Genomic DNA, 26759 nt, shown 5'->3' with positions numbered 1-26759 from the left:
GATAGTAGACGTCTTGCATTGAAATAAGTACAGTTTATATATTATAATCCCCCCCCCCCCCTCCCTTCCGGAGTCTTGAGAGTCTTGAGAGTCTGCCGTAAGCTGAACGTTTGTCAAATGCATGTTGTTGTGAGGATGGTTCATGAAGAAGGTCCATACTTTAGAATTTTAACAACCTTTCTTTAAAAAAAAAACACACACCCATAACATTTTTTTCAGCAGCATTGGCCAGATTTAGTACTCCCTACACCCCCCCCCCCCCCTCCCCTCAACCCCCTCCCTCCTCCCCTCCGTTTTCCCGTCCCCCATGCAGATTCCTCGCAGCAACTCTCCTTTATTGCAGCTGTTTAACTTTTAACGGCGGGAGTACCTGCAGGGAAATGTTGGGGAGAACTTTATCATTACAGCTATATTATGAGTTTTTACCTTTGGATGGTTGCGGCGATACTACTGGGGAATGGATGGATATGAAACTGTCCTGCAACGGGTACAGATTTAAAGAAAGAGTTGAGGCAATAAATAAGTGCTGAAAATGAAGCAAACTAAACAAATGAAATTGTTGTTCGACATAAACACATTATACATTTAAACCCGTTCTGACAAAATATATTTTTAGAAACATTTTTGATATTATTGATTGGCTTGCAACAATCATCCTTGAAAAGTATGACTGAACATCTTGTGCCAAAGAGCGACGGTGCAGGGGGCATATTATATCTCATCCACCTACCACTCCCTCCCTCCCTCCCTCCCTCCCTGCAATCCCCCCAACCCCCATCCCAACCCCCTTGATAGTGCTTGGTACGAGGCTTATGTTAAGAGTACGTCTTACTTAAAATGCAGACAGAACTGTAGTGGATGTTTTACTTATTTAACAACAACAACGACAACATTAGAGAAATCACTTTCTTGGAAAACCTCCCCAGCAGTAATGGCCCACCTCTGGCATCAAAAAGGGCGGGGTAGCAGGCGGCAGGTATGAGTTTACCTTGTTTTCACGCAATCACCGTGTGTTGCCGTAAGCTTCTACGGCAAAAGTAAAAAATAAACAGAAAAGAAAAGAAAACGAGGGTGGGGGTTGTAAAATGGGGATTGAAAAAACCAAAAAGAGGGCACGGAAAGGATAAGATTGCTGAACTCTAAGTACCTTGCAAGCAGTCTCCAGCGGGGGGATAGGGGTAAGGGGGGGGGGGGGGGGGGAGAGGGGGCAAGGTCATGCCTGAGTAGACGTGCGTGTATCTATCTGTGTGTGATGAGAGAGAGAGAGAGTCTCTGACGTGTGTGCATGCTGCTGATGCCGCTGGTGTGTGTATGTGTGTGTGTGTGTGTGCGTGCGTGCGTGCGTGCGTGCGTGATGCAAGTTGGACAGGGTGCATCATACACCTGGCAATCTACTTCACTCTCCTGCTCAAGTCCTCCTTCCCCCTCTCCGTTTTTTGTGTTTTATTTTACTCTAAGGGTATTGTAGTGTTCCTCCCGTTCGCTTTAAGTTCGCTCTTTTCTTTTTGCACTTGAGTTTGGGAAGGTCTGAAGTGTTACGCAACTGTTGCCAACTCGTTAATGGGAGAAGACGAGGTAAGAAGCAGACACATATGTGTGTGTGTGTGTGTGTGTGTGTGTGTGCAGGGCCGGACTACGGGGGGGGGGGGGGGGGGTGTTATGGGGGTTGGGCAACCCACCCCCCCCCCCCCCAGCTTAAACATGTACCTCACTTATTTAAAACAGTTTTTATTATTGTTTATTTTATGCCGTTTCGTGCAAGGAGCGACCATTTTCCTATCTCAGAATATGACCTACCAATCAGCTTCAGGGAACATCCCCCTTGACCACCACTGGCAACCCCCCCCCCCCCCCCCCATCCTCTTAGCCTAGTCCGGCCCTGGTGTGTGTGTGTGTGTGAGTGTGTGTGCGAGAGAGAGAGATTGAGTGAGAGAGGGAGAGCGTCAGACAGACGGAGACAGAATGTGAGTGCTGGTCTTTGTGAATACATGTGCGCCTCTGTGTCTGCCTGTATGTTCGCGCTGGCCCACGTTGAACCATGCACTTTTCGCTCCACATCCTAGTGTTATGTGTCAACGTTAGCTTCAACTTACAAAAAATGGAGAGGCGCAAAAAGTGTTAAGACCAAAAAGCACTGTAGATGCGAAACAGGTAATAAAAAGGATGATTAAAGGAGGTAAACAAAGCCGGGAGTGAGTTTTATTAGTGTGTGAGTCAATGTGAGCTTGGGGTCCCCCCACACCTCAAACATTTGCGGAATGCAGTTTATGTGCATGAAGGTGGAGAGATGTTGCGCCCGACTGAAAACACACTGTCTCTCCCTGTCTCTCTGCTGCTGTCTTGGCCTGTATAGCTTGATGCTGAAACTGAGGAGGGACATGCATCAGACTCGTAATTTTTAGCTTCTCTTTTTCTCAGTGTGTGTGTCTCTCTGTCTGTCTGTCTGTCTGTGTGTCTGTCTTTCTCCATTTCTGTGTCATCCTCAGGTCACATACTCTCTCACCCCCCCCCCCCCCCCCCCCCCCCCCCCCCTCCCCGACCAAAGCGTAACATTTTCAAAAGAGATGAGCCCCTCTTTCAGGCAACGACTGGATTTAACATTACTCACGCAGCACTCACATACACACGTATGCACGCATACACACACATACACACACACACACACACACACACATACATACATACATACATACATACATACATACATGCATGCATGCATATGCATGCATACATACATACATAAATACATACATACATACATACATACATACACACACAAACACACACAAGCACACACAAACAAACACGCACGCACGCACGCGCGCGCACACACACATACACACACACCCACACACCCACACACCCACACACACACATCTCTCGCCCTTCTTTCTCTCACTTTATTTCGACCAGCACCTCCAATCATGATAAATCTCAACCACGCTAAAAGAAAATTCGGCCACGAAGCTACAACCCCACCACTGAGCTAGGGAGCAAGACTACCTGTCCAGGGTTGAAGATCTCTAAACGAGTCCCTGTAAACAAACCAGAATCACTTTAAAGCACCAGCAGAAGCTCAGGCTGAGCCAAAGGCCTGGAAGCAAAGATGTTGCACTATCCTTGCCGAAGGACTAGGCTAACCCCGCGTTCTTTCTTAATGTTGCAAAACGCAAAGTTTAGTGTCTTTTATCGCCCCTCTCGCGACCTCCTCTCGCTTGTGTAGCGGTGCCAAAATAAGGGGATGCCGAGCGCTGCAAATAGAATGGCGCGCTCCTCTTCTCTTCCGGAGGTAGGCGGAAAACTGGATGGAGGACAGCGAGAGAGAGAGTGAGACAGAGAAGTACAGAGAGAGAGACAGAGACAGACAGACAGAGAGAGAGAGAGAGTGAGTGAGACAGAGAAGTGCAGAGAGACAGACAGACAGCGAGAGAGAGAGTGAGACAGAGAAGTACAGAGAGAGAGAGAGACAGACAGACAGACAGACAGACAGACAGAGTGAGACAGAGAGACAGACAGACAGACATCGAGAGAGAGAGAGAGAGAGATTGAGACAGAGAAGTACAGAGAGAGACAGACAGACAGACAGACAGAGAGAGAGAGGTATACAGACAGAGGGAGAGAGAAAGAGAAGGCAGAGCGAACAGGGGGAGTGGACAGAGAGGGGGGGGGGGGGGGGTAAGTGTGAGGGGCCGGGGTATGAAGGGGGGGAAGAGGATGCGGAAATCTCCAAGGTAGAAAAATGTCTGGTGTCAGTTTTGAAATGTTAAAGGCTTACACTTGTTTATCGCGATTCTGCGTATGTTTTACGATGAAGAAACTATTTTGCGTTACTGTGAGTGGGGGGGGGGGGGGGGGGGGGGGGGGGGGGCACTCTAACATTTTTTACAAAAACTGTTGATGAACTGTGTGCCTATGGCGTATGCTCTTATATGTGCGAATGGGTAACGAGATAAAATAAGATAAGATATAATTTTGTTTTTGATGGTGTAAGCGTTCCAAATGGAGTTATTTTAAGAGAGAGAAAGAAAGAGAGACACAGAGAGAGAGAGAGAGATGATATTGCTGATGAGGATGATGATGATGATGATGATACAATGTCGAACTTTTTTTTCCTTTTCTTGTTTTTACAAGGATAGAGGTTTAAAGCTACGCCTTTACTGACAACATAATACAGAAGATAATACAAAATTATATGACATAACAAACAAATAAGCACACACAAAAACACAAACAAGTCGCGTAAGGCGAAAATACAATATTTAGTCAAGTAGCTGCCATTTTTCAGCAAGACCGTATGCTCGTAGCATCGTCAGTCCACCGCTCATGGCAAAGGCAGTGAAATTGACAAGAAGAGCGGGGTAGTAGTTGCGCTAAGAAGGATAGCACGCTTTTCTGTACCTCTCTTTGTTTTAACTTTCTGAGCGTGTTTTTAATCCAAACATATCATATCTATATGTTTTTGGAATCAGGAACCGACAAGGAATAAGATGAAAGTGTTTTTAAATTGATTTGGACAATTTAATTTTGATAATAATTTTTATATATTTAATTTTCAGAGCTTGTTTTTAATCCGAATATAACATATTTATATGTTTTTGGAATCAGCAAATGATGGAGAATAAGATAAACGTAAATTTGGATCGTTTTATAAATTTTTATTTTTTTTTACAATTTTCCGATTTTTAATGACCAAAGTCATTAATTAATTTTTAAGCCACCAAGCTGAAATGCAATACCGAACCCCGGGCTTCGTCGAAGATTACTTGACCAAAATTTCAACCAATTTGGTTGAAAAATGAGGGCGTGACAGTGCCGCCTCAACTTTCACGAAAAGCCGGATATGACGTCATCAAAGACATTTATCAAAAAAATGAAAAAAACGTATGGGGATTTCATACCCAGGAACTCTCATGTCAAATTTCATAAAGATCGGTCCAGTAGTTTAGTCTGAATCGCTCTACACACACACACACACACGCACACACACACACATACATACATACACCACGACCCTCGTTTCGATTCCCCCTCGATGTTAAAATATTTAGTCAAAACTTGACCAAATATAAAAACAGCCAAACAAGCAAAAACAGAGGACATTATCAGAACGATTTTGAAGAGAGAGAGAGAGAGAGAGAGAGAGAGAGAGAGAGAGAGAGAGAGAGAGAGAGAGAGAGAGAGAGAGAGAGAAATATTTATTAACGAGGATAATGGCACAAGCAAACAGGTGCTTTTTATATTTAGTCAAGTTTTGACTAAATATTTTAACGTAGAGGGTGGAATCGAGACGAGGGTCGTGGTGTATGTGTGTGTGTGTGTCTGTCTGTCTGTCTGTCTGTCTGTCTTGTCTGTGTGTGTGTGTAGAGCGATTCAGACCAAACTACTGGACCGATCTTTATGAAATTTTACATGAGAGTTCCTGGGATTGATATCCCCGAACGTTTTTTTCATTTTTTTGATAAATGTCTTTGATGACGTCATATCCGGCTTTTCGTGAAAGTTGAGGCGGCACTGTCACGCCCTCATTTTTCAACCAAATTGGTGGAAATTTTGGTCAAGTAATCTTCGACGAAGCCCGGACTTCGGTATTGCATTTCAGCTTGGTGGCTTAAAAATTAATTAATGACTTTGGTCATTAAAAATCTGAAAATTGTAAAAAAAAATAACAATTTATAAAACGATCCAAATTTACGTTTATCTTATTCTCCATCATTTTCTGATTCCAAAAACATATAAATATGTTATATTTGGATTAAAAACAAGCTCTGAAAATTAAATATATAAAAATTATTATCAAAATTAAATTGTCCAAATCAATTTAAAAACACTTTCATCTTATTCCTTGTCGGTTCCTGATTCCAAAAACATATAGATATGATATGTTTGGATTAAAAACACGCTCAGAAAGTTAAAACAAAGAGAGGTACAGAAAAGCGTGCTATCCTTCTTAGCGCAACTACTAACCCCGCTCTTCTTGTCACTGCCTTTGCCATGAGCGGTCGACTGACGATGCTACGAGTATACGGTCTTGCTGAAAAATGGCATTGCGTTCAGTTTCATTCTGTGAGTTCGACAGCTACTTGACTAAATGTTGTATTTTCGCCTTACGCGACTTGTTTTATATCCAGCCCTTACGCCCATGAGAGGGACTAGAGAGAGAGAGATTGAGAGCGAGCGAGCTAGCAAATAAGAACATTGTCGAACAATTTAAACTTTTGACAACCTTCTTCTGATAGTCAAAGCCCTGCAAACAGTCAAAAGCATGGCGCTGTGATGTTCTTCTTCTTCTTCTTCTGCGTTCGTGGGCTGAAACTCCCACGTACACTCGTGTTTTTTGCACGAGTGGAATTTTACGTGTATGACCGTTTTTAGCTGTGATGTTCAAAGCAGCCGATTTCACAAGCACCTCACACGTTTTGACCGACTTGGCTTTGATTCACGGCCTGCGCAGAGCTAGAGTCTTGAGTTGAACAGACATCGCAAAAGAGATAAAAGAGGGAAACATTTCTCTCCAAAATCCCTCCCTCCACCCCTCATGTTTCTTCCCCTACCTGATCTTTTATCGTGTTTATTATTATTATTATTATTATCATCATTATTATTATTATAAGTAGAAGTAGTATTGATTAGGTCTGTTTATGATAGTGCAAATAACCGCGGATCCGTCTCAAAACATGTCTCTCCAAAAACGCGCCCTTCTCCCTCAACTTTGCCTTACCTGATCATTGTTTCATCTCTTACCCCCTCCCCCACCCCCACCCCCCTTTCCTTTTATCAAAGTGCGAACATCCTTGGATCTCAAAATATTTCTCCTCCGCCCAGACATTTCTTACGGGGCCGCGACTTTGAATGATGGTTGTGGAGGAACGAGGGGGGGGGGGGAGGGGGGGGGGGGGGTGCGGACGTAATTTCTAGTAAATAGAATTCCTGCATCGAGAGCCGGTTGGAGAGGGTGGAAGATGCGGTGGGGGGGGGGGGGGGGGATGATTTCTAGTAAATAGGATTCCTATCTGAACAGCCGTGGCCCGAAATAGCGGGCGTGTTGACTGTCTGGGTATATTTCGTGCCCGATACGGGCCCGTGCCCCGCCAGGAGAAAATGTGTGTGGGGCAAGATAACGACGACTGATAATCGACTGCTTCTTTTTCCACATTCTTCCGGGGCGCGAATTTCTTGTCTTTCATGTCCTTTTCCACGGCTGAAACTCGGTGCAGATCTGCTTTTGATAGTTGATGCATCGCTTTCAGAAATTCTGATTTTTTTTTGTGTTTTTTTTTTGTGTTTTGTCTGATGAATCTTGCGGCCAGCCTTCGCCCACCTCTTCCCCCTTTTCTTCATCGTCAAGAAAACACACCTTAGATAATAAATCACTCCCACCTCTTTTAAGAATGTTTTATATCTTTTGTGTTATATGTAGCCGTCCACCCCCAGTGTTATGAACCTTGAAAGAGCTTTTGCGTTTGAAGCAACCCCCCACCACCCCCGACACACACACACACACATTATTTGCCTCAACAGCAAGACTGTCATTAGAGTGATTGATCCTCGGACACACCGAGTTCCAGAAATAGTCAGTCTATTTTTATCACAGGTGCTGTGAGTGTGGTCACGTCGCCATGGTAACAATATATGTAGCATGAAAAGGTTTCAGATTTCCCTTCGCAGCTTGCCACTAGTAATGGAAGAGTTACCGGTCCGTTTCTTGGTGTGTTCTTTTCTGATTTTGTTGTTGTTGTTGTGTTAGAGTTTTACGCAACATGTCTGGTATTTTATAGGTTAAATTCTGAACACAACAGATATACAACGGTCAACCTCACAGGCCAACCACGTTGTGTTTTCACTCTTCAGCCCCCTTCCCCAGCATCCCCTCCCCCACCCCTCTCCCACCCCTCCCCACCCCTCTCCCACCCCTCTCCCACCCCTCCCCCACCCCTCTCCCACCCCACCCCTCCCCCACCCCTCTCCCACCCCTCTCCCACCCCTCCCCCTCTCCCACCCCTCTCCCACCCCTCCCCCACCCCTCCCCCACCCCTCTCCCACCCCTCCCCCACCCCTCTCCCACCCCTCTCCCACCCCACCCCTCTCCCACCCCTGCCCCACCCCTCTCCCACCCCACCCCTCCCCCACCCCTCTCCCACCCCTCCACCACCCCACCCCTCCCCCACCCCTCCCCCACCCCTCCCCCACCCCTCTCCCACCCCTCCCCCAATACACAGGTAACCCAAACCACACACATCCATGCCTGCACCCTCACATAGGTATCCACCTACATACTCTAGCTCCTTTGTCCACCTCTTGCAAATGCAACAACAATTCTTTCTGCACAGGGAGAAGGTTTTTTTAACTTGGTGTGTGCATGTGTGTGTCTTTTTACATGGAAAATACACTTTTGATGTTTCCAGCAGCATCATATTACAAAACTTGGTACAGATTTGAGTTTGTATTATATCTTTATCTAATGTCGCTTTGTTTGGTGTGTTTGCAGGAAAGTGCGGCATACATGTTTGGTCCATTCCTTGGTGTGTTTGCAGGAAAGTGCGGCATACATGTTTGGTCCATTCCGACCCGGTATGACATATCCAGGCACAGATCTGAGCTTATACTCATCGCCATCCATGCCTAACATCTCTCTCGGAAGACCCCCTGTCTCTGGGCCCACTTCTGTAAGTTTGTTCTTATTGCTCACATTTAAAGGGGCATTATAATTAATGTTTAAAATTTTTCTTATTGCTCACATTTAAAGGGGCTAAAATTAGTGTTTAAAGTTTTTCTTATTGCTCACATTTAAAGAGGCATTTTAATTAGTGTTTAAAGTTGTTTTTATTGCTCACATTTAAAGGGACATTTTAATTAGTGTTTAAAGTTTTTCTTATTGCTCACATTTAAAGGGGCATTTTAATTTGTGTTTCAATTTTTTTTATCTGAATGATGTATGTTTGAAAATACAGAATATTTAATTGGTAAAACGAATTCCCAACCTTGGGTAATACAAATTTTGTATTCTGTATTATCAATCATACATCATTCAAAAAAAGATTTCAACGCAAATTAAAATTTAAAACAAACACCAATTCTCCTCCTTCAAAATGACACATACAACAAGTGCTCAAGATATCACCAATCATCCATACATTCTTTTAATAACCTTCACATGTGTATTTTACTACAAAAAAAAAAAATTCCATCTCACACGGCATTAAGTCTCAGGAAACATGAATACACGCATGCAGGAAGAAGAAAAAATATGGGTAGCGCCGTGTGTATGGCAGCTCGCTTTCCCCGGGGAGAAAGCAGCCCGAATTTCCATGAGGGTAACCTCACTGGACTGTAAATCTTATCCAATCCAATCCAATCCAATAGCCTTCACAATCATTTCCGATGATTACTTTGAAAGTTACGTTTCTTCTCATGAATACAGTGGAACCCCCCTTTTACGACCTTCAAAAATGTTTTTAAAAATCAGGTCTTAAAATGGCGGGAGTCTGAAAATGGCGAGAGTCTTAAAATGGCCGGAGTCTTAAAATGGCCGGAGTAAAAATGCCGAAGTCTTAAAATGGCGGGAGTCTTAAAATGGCGGGAGTCTTAAAATGGCGGGAGTCTTAAAATGGTGGGAGTCTTAAAATGGAGGAAGTCTTAAAATGGCGGGAGTCTTAAAATGGAGGGAGTCTTAAAATGGCGGGAGTCTTAAAATGGAGGGAATCTTAAAATGGAGGGAATCTTAAAATGGGGGGAATCTTAAAATGGAGGGAATGTTAAAATGGGGGTACATTTACAGAGGTTATGAACAGAAAGTCTGTGAAAACAGGGTCTTTAAAAGGAGGGAGACGTCTTAAACTGGGGGGTCTTGAAGAGGGGGGGGGGGGGGGGGTTCCACTGTACAATCGTGTTCACCACCACAGCTCTGTTGAGGCTTTTGCACAGGATCAGAACATCCTTCAACTTACTGAACTCATTGTCTCCCAGGTACGGATATATCCGAACGCACTCATAATTATGGCTCTATCTGACCAGGTACGGATATATCCGCTCAGACTGTTAGCTTCAGTCTCTTCCTGTAACATCCATCTAACGCCTGCATTCCAGCGTGTTGATACACAGTTACTACACAGTTACTACAATTCTGAGTGACCTGCTGCAGCACAGCTGGTCTCGGCTGAAAAAAACTTGGTCAACCTAGGTGGGGTAGAAAGGGTTAAACACATGTCAAAAATCAACAGGGTGGCGGCTTCCTGTGTAGAGTTGGAATATTTTGTTGAATTTATTTCATAAGTGACACCTGTGTAAATCTTTAAATTATTTCAGCAAAAAATTCTTATTCTGCACAGAATGCATGAACCATGCTCATGATTTATGGAATGTGACTGTAACTCTTTCTTTCTTTATTTGGTGTTTAACATCGTTTTCAACCACGAAGGTTATATCGCGACGGGGTGACTGTAAGTGAAAGGATGTGTGGATATGAGAGTGCTGGAGTGTGTTCATGTGGGTGTTTTGGTGTGTCTTACTTGCAGAGTATCCATGAGTGGCATTTTGTTTTATACACAGAAAGTGAAAATCAGGCCCTGTTTCACAGCATGCTGATTAGCCCTGAAAACAGGCCTTAGAAAACCAGACGTGAGGGTATATCTTAATTTTTTTATATTTTTTTTTTGTTATTCAAAAAATAGTTCTGGAATATTTGGCTGGCAGCCAGTTGTTGGCATTTCCCAGGAGAGCAGTGGAAAGATTTATGGACCTTAATCATCTGCACTGCAAGTTTGGCTCGTGGCTCTTGCATATTTTATTATTTTTGTTCTTCTAGTGTAAAAATTATTTATTGGTTTGATACATCATGTCTGCAGGGACACTTGCCAGTGCACAGAGGGTCGAAGATGGGAGTAGTAATGTCAGGGGGAAAGAGCAAAGACAGACAACTGGAAACCAAATTTAGATTAGATAGCTTGATAGAAACACGCGCATATATGTGACCCGTTCTCACAAACGGGGGCCTAAGTCGCAGCGAGCCGTTCCGAGCTATCGGCTGGGAAAGGCAGTGAGGGCCTACTTGGGTGATTTTCATTTTTTTGTATTTCTGACCTCTTTATACCCTAATCTTTCATATTCCGAAATATTTTGTTGAGTTTTATTATTTAAATGTGTTAATTATGTCTTCAAAGACACAAATTCGCTCACAACACTATAATTAGGGAAGGAAAAAATCGCGATTTTCTCAAAATGGCGTCCTTGAACATGGTCCGGTTGTAATTTACTTAACTTCCGCAATTTTTTTCACACAAACTTCTTTTTGGTATCAAATTAAAGCTTATTAAATGCAGTTTTCAGTGATATGCATAACTCCAAATATCCAAATTCCGACTTAGGCCCCCTTTTGTGAGAACGGGTCACATATGTAAGCACATATAGGCGCCAAAGTGAAAAGGTTGAAGAAGACATGCACACATAAAATTAGATAGCTGGATAGAAACACACTCATAAGCATGCAAGCACATATATAGGCACCAAAGATTAAAAGGTTGAAGAAGACATGCATACATGGAAGACAGGTTGCTGGTGTGCAAGCCTCGCGCGCCCCCTAAGAGGCGCGTCCCCCGGGTGGTGGATGGGGGAGCCTTCTCCACTAACTTCTGAGAGAAGGTCGCATCACTCTCGATGCCGTGAACCTAATTAGGATCTTTTTCTTGTTTCTTTATTTCTGCCTCCCCAAAGTCCTTTTACTTTCCTTTTCTCACCCATAAAATTCTTCACTTATTACCCTTGTTAAGTGGTTCTTGTATAGAATATAGTCAATGTTTGTAAAGATTTTAGTCAAGCAGTATGTAAGAAATGTTTAGTCCTTTGTGCTGGAAACTTGCATTCTCCCAGTAAGGTCATATATTGTACTACGTTGCAAGCCCCTGGAGCAATTTTTTGATTAGTGCTTTTGTGAACAAGAAACACTTAACAAGTGGCTCTATCCCATCTCCCCCCTTTCCCCTATCCCATCTCCCCCCTTTCCCTCGTCGCGATATAACCTCCGTGGTTGAAAACGACGTTAAACACCAAATAAAGAAAGAATGGTGTGCAAGCGCGCATATGCGAACAATCCTAACCAACAAACGCTGATTTGCACAGGTTCCAGATGCACACTAGAACATACATTTGCACAGGTTCCAGATGCACACTAGAACATACATTTGCACAGGTTCCAGATGCACACTAGAACATACATTTGCGATATTGAAGAGACATTTTTATGTAAGCAAAAGTTCTAGGGTTGGGATGAAAAAATAGGGTCGGTTGGGTAATCGGAATTATTGAATATTTTTCTCGGCTTTAATATCTCGTGAGCCTTGACAGATCTGTGGTAATGACAAGATGGATTAAGAGTGTCGGTTACTGTGATCTTCTTCTGTGTTCGTGGGCTGAAACTTCCACGTACACTCGTGTTTTTTGCACGAGTGGAATTTTACGTGTATGGCCGTTTTTTACCCCGCCATTTAGGCAGCCATACGCCGTTTTCGGAGGAAGCATGCTGGGTATTTTTGTGTTTCTATAACCCACCGAACTCTGACATGGATTACAGAATCTTTTCCATGCGCACTTGGTCTTTGCGCACTTGGTCTTGTGCTTGCGTGTACACACGAAGGGGGTTAAGTCACTTGCAGGTCTGCACATGAGTTGACCTGGGAGATCGGAAAAATCTTCACTCTTAACCCACCAGGCGGCAGCGACCGGGATTCAAACTCTCGACCTCCCGATTAGTAGGCCGACGTCTTACCACCACGCCACTGCGCCCATCACAGAGTACCTGACATGTGATGTTGATTGTTTCAGGGCTCCACATCATCAAGTGTGGTGACAGAAGAAGAACTGCGTACAGCCTTGTCAGCCAGAATGGGACTCCCCCTGGCTACCCATATCTTGCCTGGCGCTGCTCCCTGCTTTTTCCCCTCTCCACTCAGTAAGAATCACGTTCTTTTTCAGTCTGTGGCTTCGAAGTGTCAATGTTGCAACTGAAATGACAGACCTCCCTAAACCCATTTAATTACAGTCGATCAGCCTGCCGTGGCTACCGCCTCTTGATAACAACCCCCTGCCCAAAGAAACTCCTCCACTCAGTAAGACTCATGTTCTTTTTCAGTCTGTGACTTCTCAGTGTCAATGTTAATGCTGCTCATGAACTGTTAAAACTCTTCAAACCAAAGGGAATTACCAAGCCACCACTGTCCCAGTCATATCTCATGCCTGGTTCTTTTCCCTTCTACGCTCAGTGAGAATTATGCTCTCTTTTGAAATTTTGTTTTGTGTTTGTTTTAATTACTCAAACTGCCAGCTAGAGCTCTCAAATTCATGCCATCGTATGAATCCCCATGATCACCGTCATATTATGCCTAGTTATGTCCACTCGTCACCTCTTCTACACTTCGTAAGGACCTTTAACACTTTCTCTCATTGTGGTACATGTAATTCTCGATCTGTTCCCGGTAAGCTCTTCTTCCATTCCTCACACAGTAAAATCTCCTCTTTCATTGACTACTGCTTCCCAATGAGTCACCTCTTCTTCCCGTACCTGCTCCGTAAAAATCATGTTAATTAATTACAATGGTACCTGTGATGAAAGGACACCCTTGGGATCAGCCAAAAGTGTCCCTTCATTGCAGGTGTCCTTTCATGACAGGTGTACTTTGGTCACAATAATAGATAAAGGGACTCCAGAAGGTGTCCTTTCATGACAGGTGTACTTTGGTCACAATAATAGATAAAGGGACTCCAGAAGGTGTCCTTTCATGGGAGGTGTTTACTCATCAGAGGGGCCTCACATCACAGGTACCACTGTACCTACATGTTTTTCCCCCTTGGGGTTGCAGTGATGGACAGTGATTTTCAAGCGGGCAGTCCCCAGGCGGCCAGCTACCTGGCTGCCCAAGGCAAGCTGGTGAGCAGCCCCTACACCATTCCAGCCTCCGCTACCACCCCCAGCCCCCTGGCCGAGCCACCCCAACATCCCGCTCACAGACTACACAGGTACGTAGGCCTCTTCCACTGAGGGAGTTTGCTAAAAGAAGAGTACAGTGAAACTCACATTTTGAGACCTAAACTGAAAAAGAAGAGAGAATCAGGTCTTAAAGGGAGGAAGTCTTAAAGGGAGGAAGTCTTAGAGGGAGGAAGTCTTAAAGGGAGGAAGTCTTAAAGGGAGGAAGTCTTAAAGGGAGGAAGTCTTAGAGGGAGGAAGTCTTAAAGGGAGGAAGGGAGGAGGTCTTAAAGGGAGGAAGTCTTAGAGGGAGGAAGGGAGGAAGTCTTAAAGGGAGGAAGTCTTAGAGGGAGGAAGTCTTAAAGGGAGGAAGGGAGGAGGTCTTAAAGGGAGGAAGGGAGGAAGTCTTAAAGGAGGGAGGAAGTCTTAAAGGGAGGAAGTCTTAGAGGGAGGAAGGGAGGAAGTCTTAAAGGGAGGAAGTCTTAGAGGGAGGAAGGGGGGAAGTCTTAAAGGGAGGAAGTCTTAAAGGGAGGAAGGGAGGAAGTCTTAAAGGGAGGAAGGGAGGAAGTCTTAAAGGGAAGAAGGGAGGAAGTCTTAAAGGGAGGAAGTCTTAGAGGGAGGAAGGGGGGAAGTCTTAAAGGGAGGAAGTCTTAAAGGGAGGAAGGGGGGAAGTCTTAAAGGGAGGAAGTCTTAAAGGGAGGAAGTCTTAAAGGGAGGAAGTCTTAGAGGGAGGAAGTCTTAAAGGGAGGAAGGGAGGAGGTCTTAAAGGGAGGAAGGGAGGAAGCCTTAAAGGGAAGAAGGGAGGAAGTCTTAAAGGGAGGAAGTCTTAGAGGGAGGAAGGGAGGAAGTCTTAGAGGGAGGAAGTCTTAAAGGGAGGAAGTCTTAGAGGGAGGAAGGGAGGAAGTCTTAAAGGGAGGAAGTCTTAGAGGGAGGAAGTCTTAAAGGGAGGAAGTCTTAAAGGGAGGAAGTCTTAGAGGGAGGAAGACTTAAATAGAGGAAGTCTTAGAGGGAGGAAGGGAGGAAGTCTTAAAGGGAGGAAAGGAGGAAGTCTTAAAGGGAGGAAGTCTTAAAGGGAGGAAGTCTTAAAGGGAGGAAGTCTTAGAGGGAGGAAGGGAGGAAGTCTTAAAGGGAGGAAGTCTTAGAGGGAGGAAGTCTTAAAGGGAGGAAGGGAGGAGGTCTTAAAGGGAGGAAGTCTTAGAGGGAGGAAGTCTTAAAGGGAGGAAGTGAGGAAGTCTTAAAGGGAGGAAGTCTTAAAGGGAGGAAGGGAGGAAGTCTTAAAGGGAGGAAGGGAGGAAGTCTTAAGGGGAGGAAGTCTTAAAGGGAGGAAGTCTTAAAGGGATGAAGGGAGGAAGTCTTAAAGGGAGGAAGTGAGAAAGTCTTAAAGGGAGGAGGAAGGGAGGAAGTCTTAAAGGGAGGAAGGGAGGAAGTCTTAAAGGGAGGAAGTCTTAAAGGGAGGAGGAAGGGAGGAAGTCTTAAAGGGAGGAAGTGAGGAAGTCTTAAAGGGAGGAGGAAGGGAGGAAGTCTTAAAGGGAGGAAGTGAGGAAGTCTTAAAGGGAGGAGGAAGGGAGGAAGTCTTAAAGGGAGGAAGTCTTAAAGGGAGGAAGGGAGGAAGTCTTAAAGGGAGGGAGGGAGGAAGTCTTAAAGGGAGGAAGGGAGGAAGTCTTAAAGGGAGGAATTAGTCTTAAAGGGAGGAAGTCTTAATGGGAGGAAGGGAGGAAGTCTTAAAGGGAGGAAGTCTTAAGGAAGTCTTAAAGGGAGGAAGGGAGGAAATCTTAAAGGGAGGAAGTGAGGAAGTCTTAAAGGGAGGAAGTCTTAAAGGGAGGAAGTCTTAAAGGGAGGAAGTCTTAGAGGGAGGAAGTCTTAAAGGGAGGAAGGGAGGAGGTCTTAAAGGGAGGAAGTCTTAGAGGGAGGAAGTCTTAAAGGGAGGTACATTGAAGGAGGTTATGAAGAGAAAGTCTGAGAAAACAGGGTCTTATAAGGGAGGCAGTCTTAAATTTGGGGTTGGGGGGGTCTCTAATGGGGAGTTCTACTAGAGGATCAAATGATTTCTAGCCGATGTCAAAGTCGGACAGGGAATGCGGGTAAATGGTTTTGCTCCTAGACCACTGTATGTTGCTTCATGCTCCAAGACTGCGAGTCAAGGTCACTGCAGGAATACCTCCCATTAATGGGAATAATTATGTGAATGTGTGTCACAGGTAAGAGTTCTACCCTGCTAGCCGTGACAATAACCTGTGTGTTTGTGATTGCAGGCATCATCGGCCTTTAGGTCGAACCCACTCAGCCCCCCTGCCTTTGGGCCACCCCGGGTTCCAGCAGACAGCAGCGGCAGCCAACACACCACAGCAGCAGCAACAACAATCTCTCTTGCTGCAGCAGCAACATGAACAGTACATGAAGGAAAGCCAGAAGCTCTATCTCAAACAGGTACGTAGTAGAGTGGAATAAAAATTCAAGAAAAGTTTGAATTTATTGGAACGTTTAATTTGGGACAAAGCAAAACATTCACAAGAACTTGGATCTGTCAACCTCTAAAGTGGACAAACAAGATGCACAAACAGACACAAATCAGTGATAACTGATTCTGTTACTTTTCTTAGAATAGGTGTTGTTTCCAAGATGGTTGAAGCAATGACAAAAGCAATGATGCAAAATGATAGAAATGACATCAGTGTTGAAAGCCTGAAATATGAGCGTAGTGGAGGGGGTTTCAAAAGCCATAGATGGTGACGTTTTGGATTTTTGTCAAAACTGTTAGCTTTGCTACATGTAACATCTACAATACTGAAACCATCCAGTGGAACATGGAAACCAAACATTACAACATTCAACATTTTTGATGAACACAGGGAGGTTGAGACATCACTACACACAGTTTTGCATGTAGTTGTGCAATTACGGTCACACCTGTCTATAACGACCAACCAAGGGACCCGTCCAAAGTGGTATTTATAGACAGGTGGTTATTGAAAAGTGACTTATATAGACAAGAACCTCGTCAAGGTTTCCTTGTGGTGGTCATCATGGCAGGTGGTCGCAATCTTAAGGTGGTCATCAGGGCAGGTTTGACTTTTGTTTGTAAACCCATAAGAGGCCTGCCTCATTCAAATAAGTTGTTCATTCAAAGTTTATCTTTCTGGAAGGATATTGGTTTAGCGAATAATAATAATGTTGCTGTGACTTTAGTGTGAAAGCGTTCGTCATCTCAACATCACTGTTAATTAAATCTTCTTCTTCTGCGTTCCAAGCCATGCTATATCCTGAATCCAGTCTGTAGGGCGAAGTCCGCAGCCCGCCGCAGCAACGCCTCCACTGGACTGGGCCGTGCACTGTTAAATGAATTAACTTGTTTTGTTTGTCTGACTTGTTAGCCATCTCTTTAAAGCCCCCATCAGCTAGTTAATTGTAGGTATATATGTTGGACTGATCTCATTGCAGCACATACGGCAGACAGTTCTCCAGCGTGCGGGCAGTAAGACTCACATGGAGAACGTGGATGAAGAGACTGAAGTCAAACTGGCCCAGGTTGGTGGCAAACACTCTGGACAATCCCTGCGCCCTAACTCTTCTTTTTTTTGTATCTATTTTTCATTTATTTTAGCCTCGTTCACTGTTTTTGTTTGTTTTGTTTTTCTTTTTTATCTCCCAATCATTTTGGCATGGGTTTTTGGCACATCTTGCTGCATAATTTTACAGCGGTTTTCTAATTTTTGTATTTATTCATTTCTGGATCTAATAGTAATACAATGCATGTGCATTATGTGGCTCTTAGCTTGCAATGTGTACTCGCATTAAGTTCTAACTGCATAAGTTACTCACATGTTTTTCAGCTTGGCACTGTGGATGTTACTGTTCATTATATTTAGTCAAGTTTTGACTAAATATTTTAACATCGAGGGGGAATCGAAACGAGGGTCGTGGTGTATGTGCGTATGTGTGTGTGTGCGTGCGTGTGTGTGTGTGTGTGTGTGTGTGTAGAGCGATTCAGACTAAACTACAGGACCGATCTTTATGAAATTTGACATGAGAGTTCCTGGGTATGAAATCTCGGAACGTTTTTTTCATTTTTTTGATAAATGTCTTTGATGACGTCATATCCGGCTTTTCGTGAAAGTTGAGGCGGCACTGTCACGCCCTCATTTTTCAACCAAATTGGTTGAAATTTTGGTCAAGTACTCTTCGACGAAGCCCGGGGTTCGGTATTGCATTTCAGCTTGGTGGCTTAAAAATTAATTAATGACTTTGGTCATTAAAAATCTGAAAATTGTAAAAAAAAATAAAAAATTATAAAACGATCCAAATTTACGTTTATCTTATTCTCCATCATTTGCTGATTCCAAAAACATATAAATATGTTATATTCGGATTAAAAACAAGCTCTGAAAATTAAATATATAAAAATTATTATCAAATTTTTTTTTTCGAAATCAATTTAAAAACACTTTCATCTTATTCCTTGTCGGTTCCTGATTCCAAAAATATATAGATATGATATGTTTGGATTAAAAACACGCTCAGAAAGTTAAAACGAAGAGAGGTACAGAAAAGCGTGCTATGCAGCATAGCGTAACCACTACCCCGCTCTTCTTGTCAATTTCACTGCCTATGCCGTGAGCGGTGGACCACGAGTATACGGTCTTGCTGCGTTGCATTGCGTTCAGTTTCATTCTGTGAGTTCGACAGCTACTTGACTAAATATTGTATTTTCGACTAACGCGACTTGTTTTTGATCTTTCTCCGGTGTGTTGTTATGAACCTTCGCTATCCCTCTTCTTTTCAAAAAGAAATGATTTTTTCTGAACATTTGAATGAGATGGGAGTCCTTGTAGTATAGAATCTAGAGGTATATACAGAGGATGTACCTATGATGGAAAATTAAAAAATGTTTCTTTCTTGACTAAATATCATTGCTCAGTATAAGATCGGTCTGGGATGTCAATTAAAAGAACATTTATGCAAGTTGGAATAAGACCCCATACTTTTGATAATTATATCAGAAGAGATTTGCAGGTCCCTAACACACTTTTTCGGAGTACATTGGTTAAACTATTTCAGAATACAGTATGGCCTTTTTTTCTTCTCCTCCTTCTTCTTCTTCTTCGTTCATGGGCTAAGACTCCCACGTTCACTCGTGTTTTTAACATGAGTGGATTTTTACGTGTATGACCGTTTTTACCCCGCCATTCAGGCAGCATATTCAGGCAGCCGATTTCGGGGGAGGCATGCTGGGTATTTTCGTGTTTCTATAACCCACCGAACTCTGACATGGATTACAGGATCTTTTTCGTGCGCACTTGGTCTTGTGCTTGCGTGTAAACACAAAGGGGGTTAAGTCACTAGCAGGTCTACACATAAGTTGACCTGGGAGATCGGAAAAATCTCCACTCTTAACCCACCAGGCGGCAGCGACCAGGATTCGAACTCACGACCTCCCGATTAGGTGGCCGACGTCTTACCACAATGCCACTGCGCCCGTCGTTTTTTTCTTCTAAATCTCAAATATCCTTCAATGTGCATCTGAATTTTTGTAACAGGCAAATTGCATCAGCTGGTTTGACTAACAGGTTTTTTTTTTAAAGGGTGTTGGAAAAAGAGACTACCTTTGGAAGTGAAAAATATTAAGACAGTTTGGGGCTAATGATTATTTCTATGGGCTATTGAATTTTGAACTTACACATCCTTTAACGATATTCTAGACGTAATTGGGCTCCCCTTGAAACAGCAACACACTGACATGTGGATTTCTCTTGCCTGATCATTTCCACTTTGGCATGTGCTTGTTTGATAATGATTTTTTTAAAGTTTAGTATTGAGCTTTCTCTGATCAGTATGGATTCATTCCGGTGTGACGTGCTGTATAAACATACTGCATGGTTGGTTTGTGTACATTCCGTGCACAAACAACTAGAAAGAGTTCGTAGAAACTGATTGTGTTTGGCTTTTGCTTGTTCTTTTCAAAAGCAAGTAAAATGACTTGTTTCTACTTGATTAATGCTTGTGCCATGTAACAGCCACACAAAGGACAGGAATGACTTGATAAAAACTGATTTTGCATAGTTTATGGTTGTTCAATTTAAGATTACGTAATTATTTATTCATAGACATAGATTTTGCATGTTGCTGATTAAAAACGACAAAATCACTCATTGATAGACTCTGATTGTGCATGGTTGTGTTCTAAAACATCACAAATGACAGAAATGACTTAATAGAAACCAATTTTGCATGGTTTGTGCTTGTTGACATTAAAAGCAACTACATGACTAATTGATCGTGACGAATTGATCAATATATATAGACACAGATTTTGCATGATTTGTGCTTGTGCTGATTACAAACGATCGCGTGACTTGCTCCCCTGGCAGGAAATGAAGGAGGTGCACGAACACGAGGTGGTGGTGACCAAGGGGCCAGAGACCAAGGAAACCCCCAGTCCTGCTCCTCCAGCTCCTCCTCTTCCTCCTCCTCCTACTCCTCCAACTCTTCCTCCTCCTCCTCCTCTTCCTCCTGCCCCCACTTCTGAGGTTTATCTTTGTTTCTTTTTACTTTTTTCTCGTCATTTTCTCTGTGTTTTTGGTATTTTTCAGTGCTGTTGTTGTCCCTGTAGTGTTGGTGTTTGAAGGTGCCGGGAAGTGTTTTGGTTTTGTTTGCTTTGTTTTTCGTTTTCCTTGTACTGTCGCCTTATCGACTCTGTTTGTTCTTCTTCCTTTTTAAAAAAAAAATCTACTTGTCTTCATGTCTTGTACAGTTATGCGGGAGTTTTTTCTTTCGGGTTTGGACAAACATGTTCCAATTGCTACTGTCAGTTTTTCTTCTGTCAGTGTTTGTGTTGTCTCCCTTTGTAAAACTTTTGTGAAAGAAGTTGGATGTCAAATGTGTTTGGTCAGTGATTGAGTTACCTTGAAGAGAAGCAATCATTCCCTCAAAGAGAATTAGTCGCTATTCATGTACTACCGTTGAGAAGAGGATTGGAGATGTGTATGTACATTTTGTCAGTGTGTGCATGGTGAGTTTGTGAAAACCAGGGCAATTTAATGCAGCTTTTTTGTGCGCATTTTTGTTGTTGATAGTGTGTTGTAACAGTGATTGTTGAATTAAGCCTGGTAGTAGATCTGTAAAGTGCATAACTGCATGAAGTAGTGTATAAATGTAGCTGTGGCAGAAAGAACATTCGTGGGATAAGGAAGAGAGTTGTTACTTTTGACTTTAAGATAGCTTAAATGGTAGCTAGGTCTGTTCAATTTTTGTCCGATATACCACAGATACTGGTAAGGAATAAATAGATTGAAGAAAAGATTTTGTTCACTTCAATATTGTGTAACTGCAGGTGTGTATCTGAATGAATCAGTGTTGTAGAAAAGTGTTTGTTGATGAAAAAGTGTCTGTCTGCTGGCTTTTGCTAAATTGGATAAACTTTTAGGTTTACCTTGTTCATGTCCTTTTAATTCAGCATGGTCTCTTGTAGTATTAACAGCATAGCGAATGAATAATTGTGCTAATGCTTGTTGGCTGCTCATCATCCGAGATGTTTTTTGAAAAAATGGTCACGGCATTAATTGAACTGCCTAACTTTATAATGTTATAACGGTGTGAGTTATTTGCAGAATATACCTTGATGAATTTAACCAACAAACTAACAGACATATATCAGTTGGCTCTACATTGATAGAACCCACTAACTTTTTAACAGTTTCAGTTTTTTGTAGTGTAGACCATGTATGGTTAATATTTTTTATCAACATGTTCACAGATTTACATGTCATTTTTACTGAATTGCTAGAGAAGTCTGCATGTCAGTGTATGTCCAGTTACTGGATGACTCATCCTCCTGTTTCCTCTCCTCATTGTGTGTGTGTGTGTGTGTGTGTGTGCTGCATGTGTGTGTGCTGCGTGCGTTCGTGTGTGCGAGTGTGTGTCTGTGTGTGCGTGTCTGTGTTTGTGCAAGTGGGTGTGCTTGCGCAGGCTGCATTGCATAAGTGTGTGTATGTTTGCAAATACCATACATAAAACCTGTGGGAATCTGAAATGGTTAACATTGGAAGGAATTATCTCTTTTTTTTAGCATCTTGAACATTATGGTATCAGTAACAAAAAAAATGCATGCTTCTCTGTAACCATTTCCTTATAGAAAATGTGTATTCATTTTTGTTTTGGTGTGTGTTAAGATTTACAGAATACAGACTATTTTATCGCCCAGTGTTTTCTAGGAAAGTGCCTAAATGTTGCTGTTGAAAAAAGCACATGCACTATTCTTGGTGTGTCTTTTTAATTTCAAAATATGTGTAGTGAAAAAGAAAACAGCATTTTCTGGGGTGCATGACTATTCTTTTTAATTTTAAAATAGTGAATAACAAAAGCAGCATTTCTGACTTGTGTCACATGGCGTGTCTTTTTATTTTCAAAATATTGAGTCCATAAAACCATCATTTTTTTACTTGCGTCACAGTGGGTTTTTTTAATTTGAAGATATTGAGAAACATAACCATCATATTCTGACTCGTGTCACATAGTGTGTCTTTTTAATTTGAAGATTTTGAGAAATATAACCATCATATTCTGACTTGTGTCACGTAGTGTGTCTTTTTAATTCTCAGGAGATGAAGGAGGCGGAAAGCAAGATGGAGGAAGGTGCTCTGGCTCAGAGCGAACTGGAGAAGCAGCAACGAGAGCGCGAGGCCTTCCTCTCCCAGCAAAGGGAGATCATCAAGGGTCGCCACCGCCCCTCACATCATCGCCCCCTCTCTCGCACGCAGTCATCTCCTCTGGTCACTTTCTCTGTGCCACCCCAGGCGCCGGCCGATCCTGGGCCTGTCACGTACAACTTCACCACAGGTATGTTGCTTGTTGAAAACGTTTTTTTTCTGATTTGCAGTTTGCACATAATATTATATTAAAGGGATTTTACTGTGTGGTGGGCATTAAGGCAAGGTTTATGATATTGAAATAGACACTTATCTTTCTCAATTGTTCAAAAGGGATATGTGTACTTTATTCACTGATTGTGTGTGTGTGGGTGTGTGAGTGCACGTGTGCGTGCGAGCGTGCATGTGTGTGTGGTGCTTTTATTTGTGCAACAAAGTATTTCAGCATTTACAAAATTTCAAGCCTTTAACAGGGAGGTGAATGTACAGACTTGATTTGTGAGGAGACAATCTGAAAAACCCAGGTCTTTGACCGCACAAATACAGTTCAGAACAGAGAATTGATTGCTGAAATGTGCGTTTTTCATTGTACTAGTTTTCAGGGCTGTGGTGCACGACGGGAAAGTTGGTGCCATCCAACTGGGTGGGAATAGGCCACAGGGTATGATTGGTTGAAATCACAAGAAATCTCTATTTCAACTAAGTCGATCGCCCGGCTGCATACCATCCAAATGGGTGGCACCAAGTTTCGCTTCGTGTATCTAAGCCCAGAACTTCATGTGTTGCTGAGTCAGTCTACATCATGCTGTCTATGTGTGTTCAGGTCTGGCGTCTGTTGCTGAGTCAGTCTACATCATGCTGTCTATGTGTGTTCAGGTCTGGCGTATGTTGCTGAGTCAGTCTACATCATGCTGTCTATGTGTGTTCAGGTCTGGCGTCTGTTGCTGAGTCAGTCTACATCATGCTGTCTATGTGTGTTCAGGTCTGGCGTGTGTTGCTGAGTCAGTCTACATCATGCTGTCTATGTGTGTTCAGGTCTAGCGTCTGTTGCTGAGTCAGTCTACATCATGCTGTCTATGTGTGTTCAGGTCTGGCGTCTGTTGCTGAGTCAGTCTACATCATGCTGTCTATGTGTGTTCAGGTCTGGCGTCTGTTGCTGAGTCAGTCTACATCATGCTGTCTATGTGTGTTCAGGTCTGGCGTCTGTTGCTGAGTCAGTCTACATCATGCTGTCTATGTGTGTTCAGGTCTGGCGTGTGTTGCTCAGTCAGTCTACATCATGCTGTCTATGTGTGTTCAGGTCTGGCGTCTGTTGCTGAGTCAGTCTACATCATGCTGTCTATGTGTGTTCAGGTCTGGCGTGTGTTGCTCAGTCAGTCTACATCATGCTGTCTATGTGTGTTCAGGTCTGGCGTGTGTTGCTCAGTCAGTCTACATCATGCTGTCTATGTGTGTTTAGGTCTGGCGTATGTTGCTGAGTCAGTCTACATCATGCTGTCTATGTGTGTTCAGGTCTGGCGTCTGTTGCTGAGTCAGTCTACATCATGCTGTCTATGTGTGTTCAGGTCTGGCGTGTGTTGCTCAGTCAGTCTACATCATGCTGTCTATGTGTGTTCAGGTCTGGCGTCTGTTGCTGAGTCAGTCTACATCATGCTGTCTATGTGTGTTCAGGTCTGGCGTCTGTTGCTGAGTCAGTCTACATCATGCTGTCTATGTGTGTTCAGGTCTGGCGTCTGTTGCTGAGTCAGTCTACATCATGCTGTCTATGTGTGTTCAGGTCTGGCGTGTGTTGCTCAGTCAGTCTACATCATGCTGTCTATGTGTGTTCAGGTCTGGCGTCTGTTGCTGAGTCAGTCTACATCATGCTGTCTATGTGTGTTCAGGTCTGGCGTCTGTTGCTGAGTCAGTCTACATCATGCTGTCTATGTGTGTTCAGGTCTGGCGTCTGTTGCTGAGTCAGTCTACATCATGCTGTCTATGTGTGTTCAGGTCTGGCGTGTGTTGCTCAGTCAGTCTACATCATGCTGTCTATGTGTGTTCAGGTCTGGCGTCTGTTGCTGAGTCAGTCTACATCATGCTGTCTATGTGTGTTCAGGTCTGGCGTCTGTTGCTGAGTCAGTCTACATCATGCTGTCTATGTGTGTTCAGGTCTGGCGTCTGTTGCTGAGTCAGTCTACATCATGCTGTCTATGTGTGTTCAGGTCTGGCGTATGTTGCTGAGTCAGTCTACATCATGCTGTCTATGTGTGTTCAGGTCTGGCGTATGTTGCTCAGTCAGTCTACATCATGCTGTCTATGTGTGTTCAGGTCTGGCGTCTGTTGCTGAGTCAGTCTACATCATGCTGTCTATGTGTGTTCAGGTCTAGCGTATGTTGCTGAGTCCGTCTACATCATGCTGTCTATGTGTGTTCAGGTCTGGCGTATGTTGCTGAGTCAGTCTACATCATGCTGTCTATGTGTGTTCAGGTCTGGCGTCTGTTGCTGAGTCAGTCTACATCATGCTGTCTATGTGTGTTCAGGTCTGGCGTGTGTTGCTGAGTCAGTCTACATCATGCTGTCTATGTGTGTTCAGGTCTGGCGTCTGTTGCTGAGTCAGTCTACATCATGCTATCTATGTGTGTTCAGGTCTGGCGTATGTTGCTCAGTCAGTCTACATCATGCTGTCTATGTGTGTTCAGGTCTAGTGTATGTTGCTGAGTCAGTCTACATCATGCTGTCTATGTGTGTTCAGGTCTGGCGTCTGTTGCTGAGTCAGTCTACATCATGCTGTCTATGTGTGTTCAGGTCTGGCGTCTGTTGCTCAGTCAGTACATCATGCTGTCTATGTGTGTTCAGGTCTGGCGTGTGTTGCTCAGTCAGTCTACATCATGCTGTCTATGTGTGTTCAGGTCTGGCGTGTGTTGCTCAGTCGGTCTACATCATGCTGTCAATGTGTGTTCAGGTCTGGCGTATGTTGCTGAGTCAGTCTACATCATGCTGTCTATGTGTGTTCAGGTCTGGCGTATGTTGCTCAGTCAGTCTACATCATGCTGTCTATGTGTGTTCAGGTCTGGCGTATGTTGCTGAGTCAGTCTACATCATGCTGTCTATGTGTGTTCAGGTCTGGCGTATGTTGCTGAGTCAGTCTACATCATGCTGTCTATGTGTGTTCAGGTCTGGCGTATGTTGCTGAGTCAGTCTACATCATGCTGTCTATGTGTGTTCAGGTCTGGCGTCTGTTGCTGAGTCAGTCTACATCATGCTGTCTATGTGTATTCAGGTGTGGCGTATGTTGCTGAGTCAGTCTACATCATGCTGTCTATGTGTGTTCAGGTCTGGCGTCTGTTGCTGAGTCAGTCTACATCATGCTGTCTATGTGTGTTCAGGTCTGGCGTATGTTGCTGAGTCAGTCTACATCATGCTGTCTATGTGTGTTCAGGTCTAGTGTATGTTGCTGAGTCAGTCTACATCATGCTGTCTATGTGTGTTCAGGTCTGGCGTCTGTTGCTGAGTCAGTCTACATCATGCTGTCTATGTGTGTTCAGGTCTGGCGTCTGTTGCTGAGTCAGTCTACATCATGCTGTCTATGTGTGTTCAGGTCTGGCGTATGTTGCTGAGTCAGTCTACATCATGCTGTCTATGTGTGTTCAGGTCTGGCGTATGTTGCTGAGTCAGTACATCATGCTGTCTATGTGTGTTCAGGTCTTGCGTATGTTGCTCAGTCAGTACATCATGCTGTCTATGTGTGTTCAGGTCTGGCGTATGTTGCTGAGTCAGTCTACATCATGCTGTCTATGTGTGTTCAGGTCTGGCGTATGTTGCTGAGTCAGTCTACATCATGCTGTCTATGTGTGTTCAGGTCTGGCGTACGATACAATTATGCTGAAGCACCAATGCTCCTGCAACAACAACGACAACCACCTGGAACACGCCGGCCGTATCGTGAGCATCTGGGACCGTCTCACCGAGGTTGGCCTTGTCACACGCTGCGAGGTATGTACACCCCTCACCCTTTTTACAGTGGAACCCCCCTTTTAAGACCTCAACAAATCAGGTCTTAAGAAGGAGGGAGTCTTAAAAAAGAGGTCCATTTACACAGGGTATCAACAGAAAATCTGAAAAAATAAGGTCTTAAAAGGGAGGGGGTCTTAGACTGCGGGGTCTTATAAGGGGGGTTCTACTGCACA

The 26759-nt window shown here is 43.6% G+C and overlaps 1 protein-coding gene across 6 annotated transcripts in view; it reads left to right on the top strand.

The window, feature by feature from the left end:
• LOC138981201 (histone deacetylase 4-like) overlaps positions 1–26759 on the top strand; it is a 158328-nt gene that overhangs the window by 102391 nt on the left and 29178 nt on the right. For 5 of the 6 annotated variants that reach the window (XM_070354042.1, XM_070354044.1, XM_070354043.1 and 2 more), the window contains 8 exons: positions 8532–8663; positions 12814–12940; positions 13848–14004; positions 16204–16378; positions 17390–17476; positions 20317–20475; positions 22546–22783; positions 26432–26565. In XM_070354042.1, the coding sequence (XP_070210143.1) occupies positions 8532–8663; positions 12814–12940; positions 13848–14004; positions 16204–16378; positions 17390–17476; positions 20317–20475; positions 22546–22783; positions 26432–26565 (1209 nt within the window). The remainder of the gene's footprint in view (positions 1–8531; positions 8664–12813; positions 12941–13847; positions 14005–16203; positions 16379–17389; positions 17477–20316; positions 20476–22545; positions 22784–26431; positions 26566–26759) is intronic. The other variant, XM_070354046.1, reaches the window with a different exon arrangement.

Source organism: Littorina saxatilis, linkage group LG12, assembly GCF_037325665.1.
Source record: "Littorina saxatilis isolate snail1 linkage group LG12, US_GU_Lsax_2.0, whole genome shotgun sequence".
Lineage (NCBI taxonomy): Eukaryota > Metazoa > Mollusca > Gastropoda > Littorinimorpha > Littorinidae > Littorina > Littorina saxatilis.
This window is presented reverse-complemented; position numbering and strand designations above follow the sequence as displayed.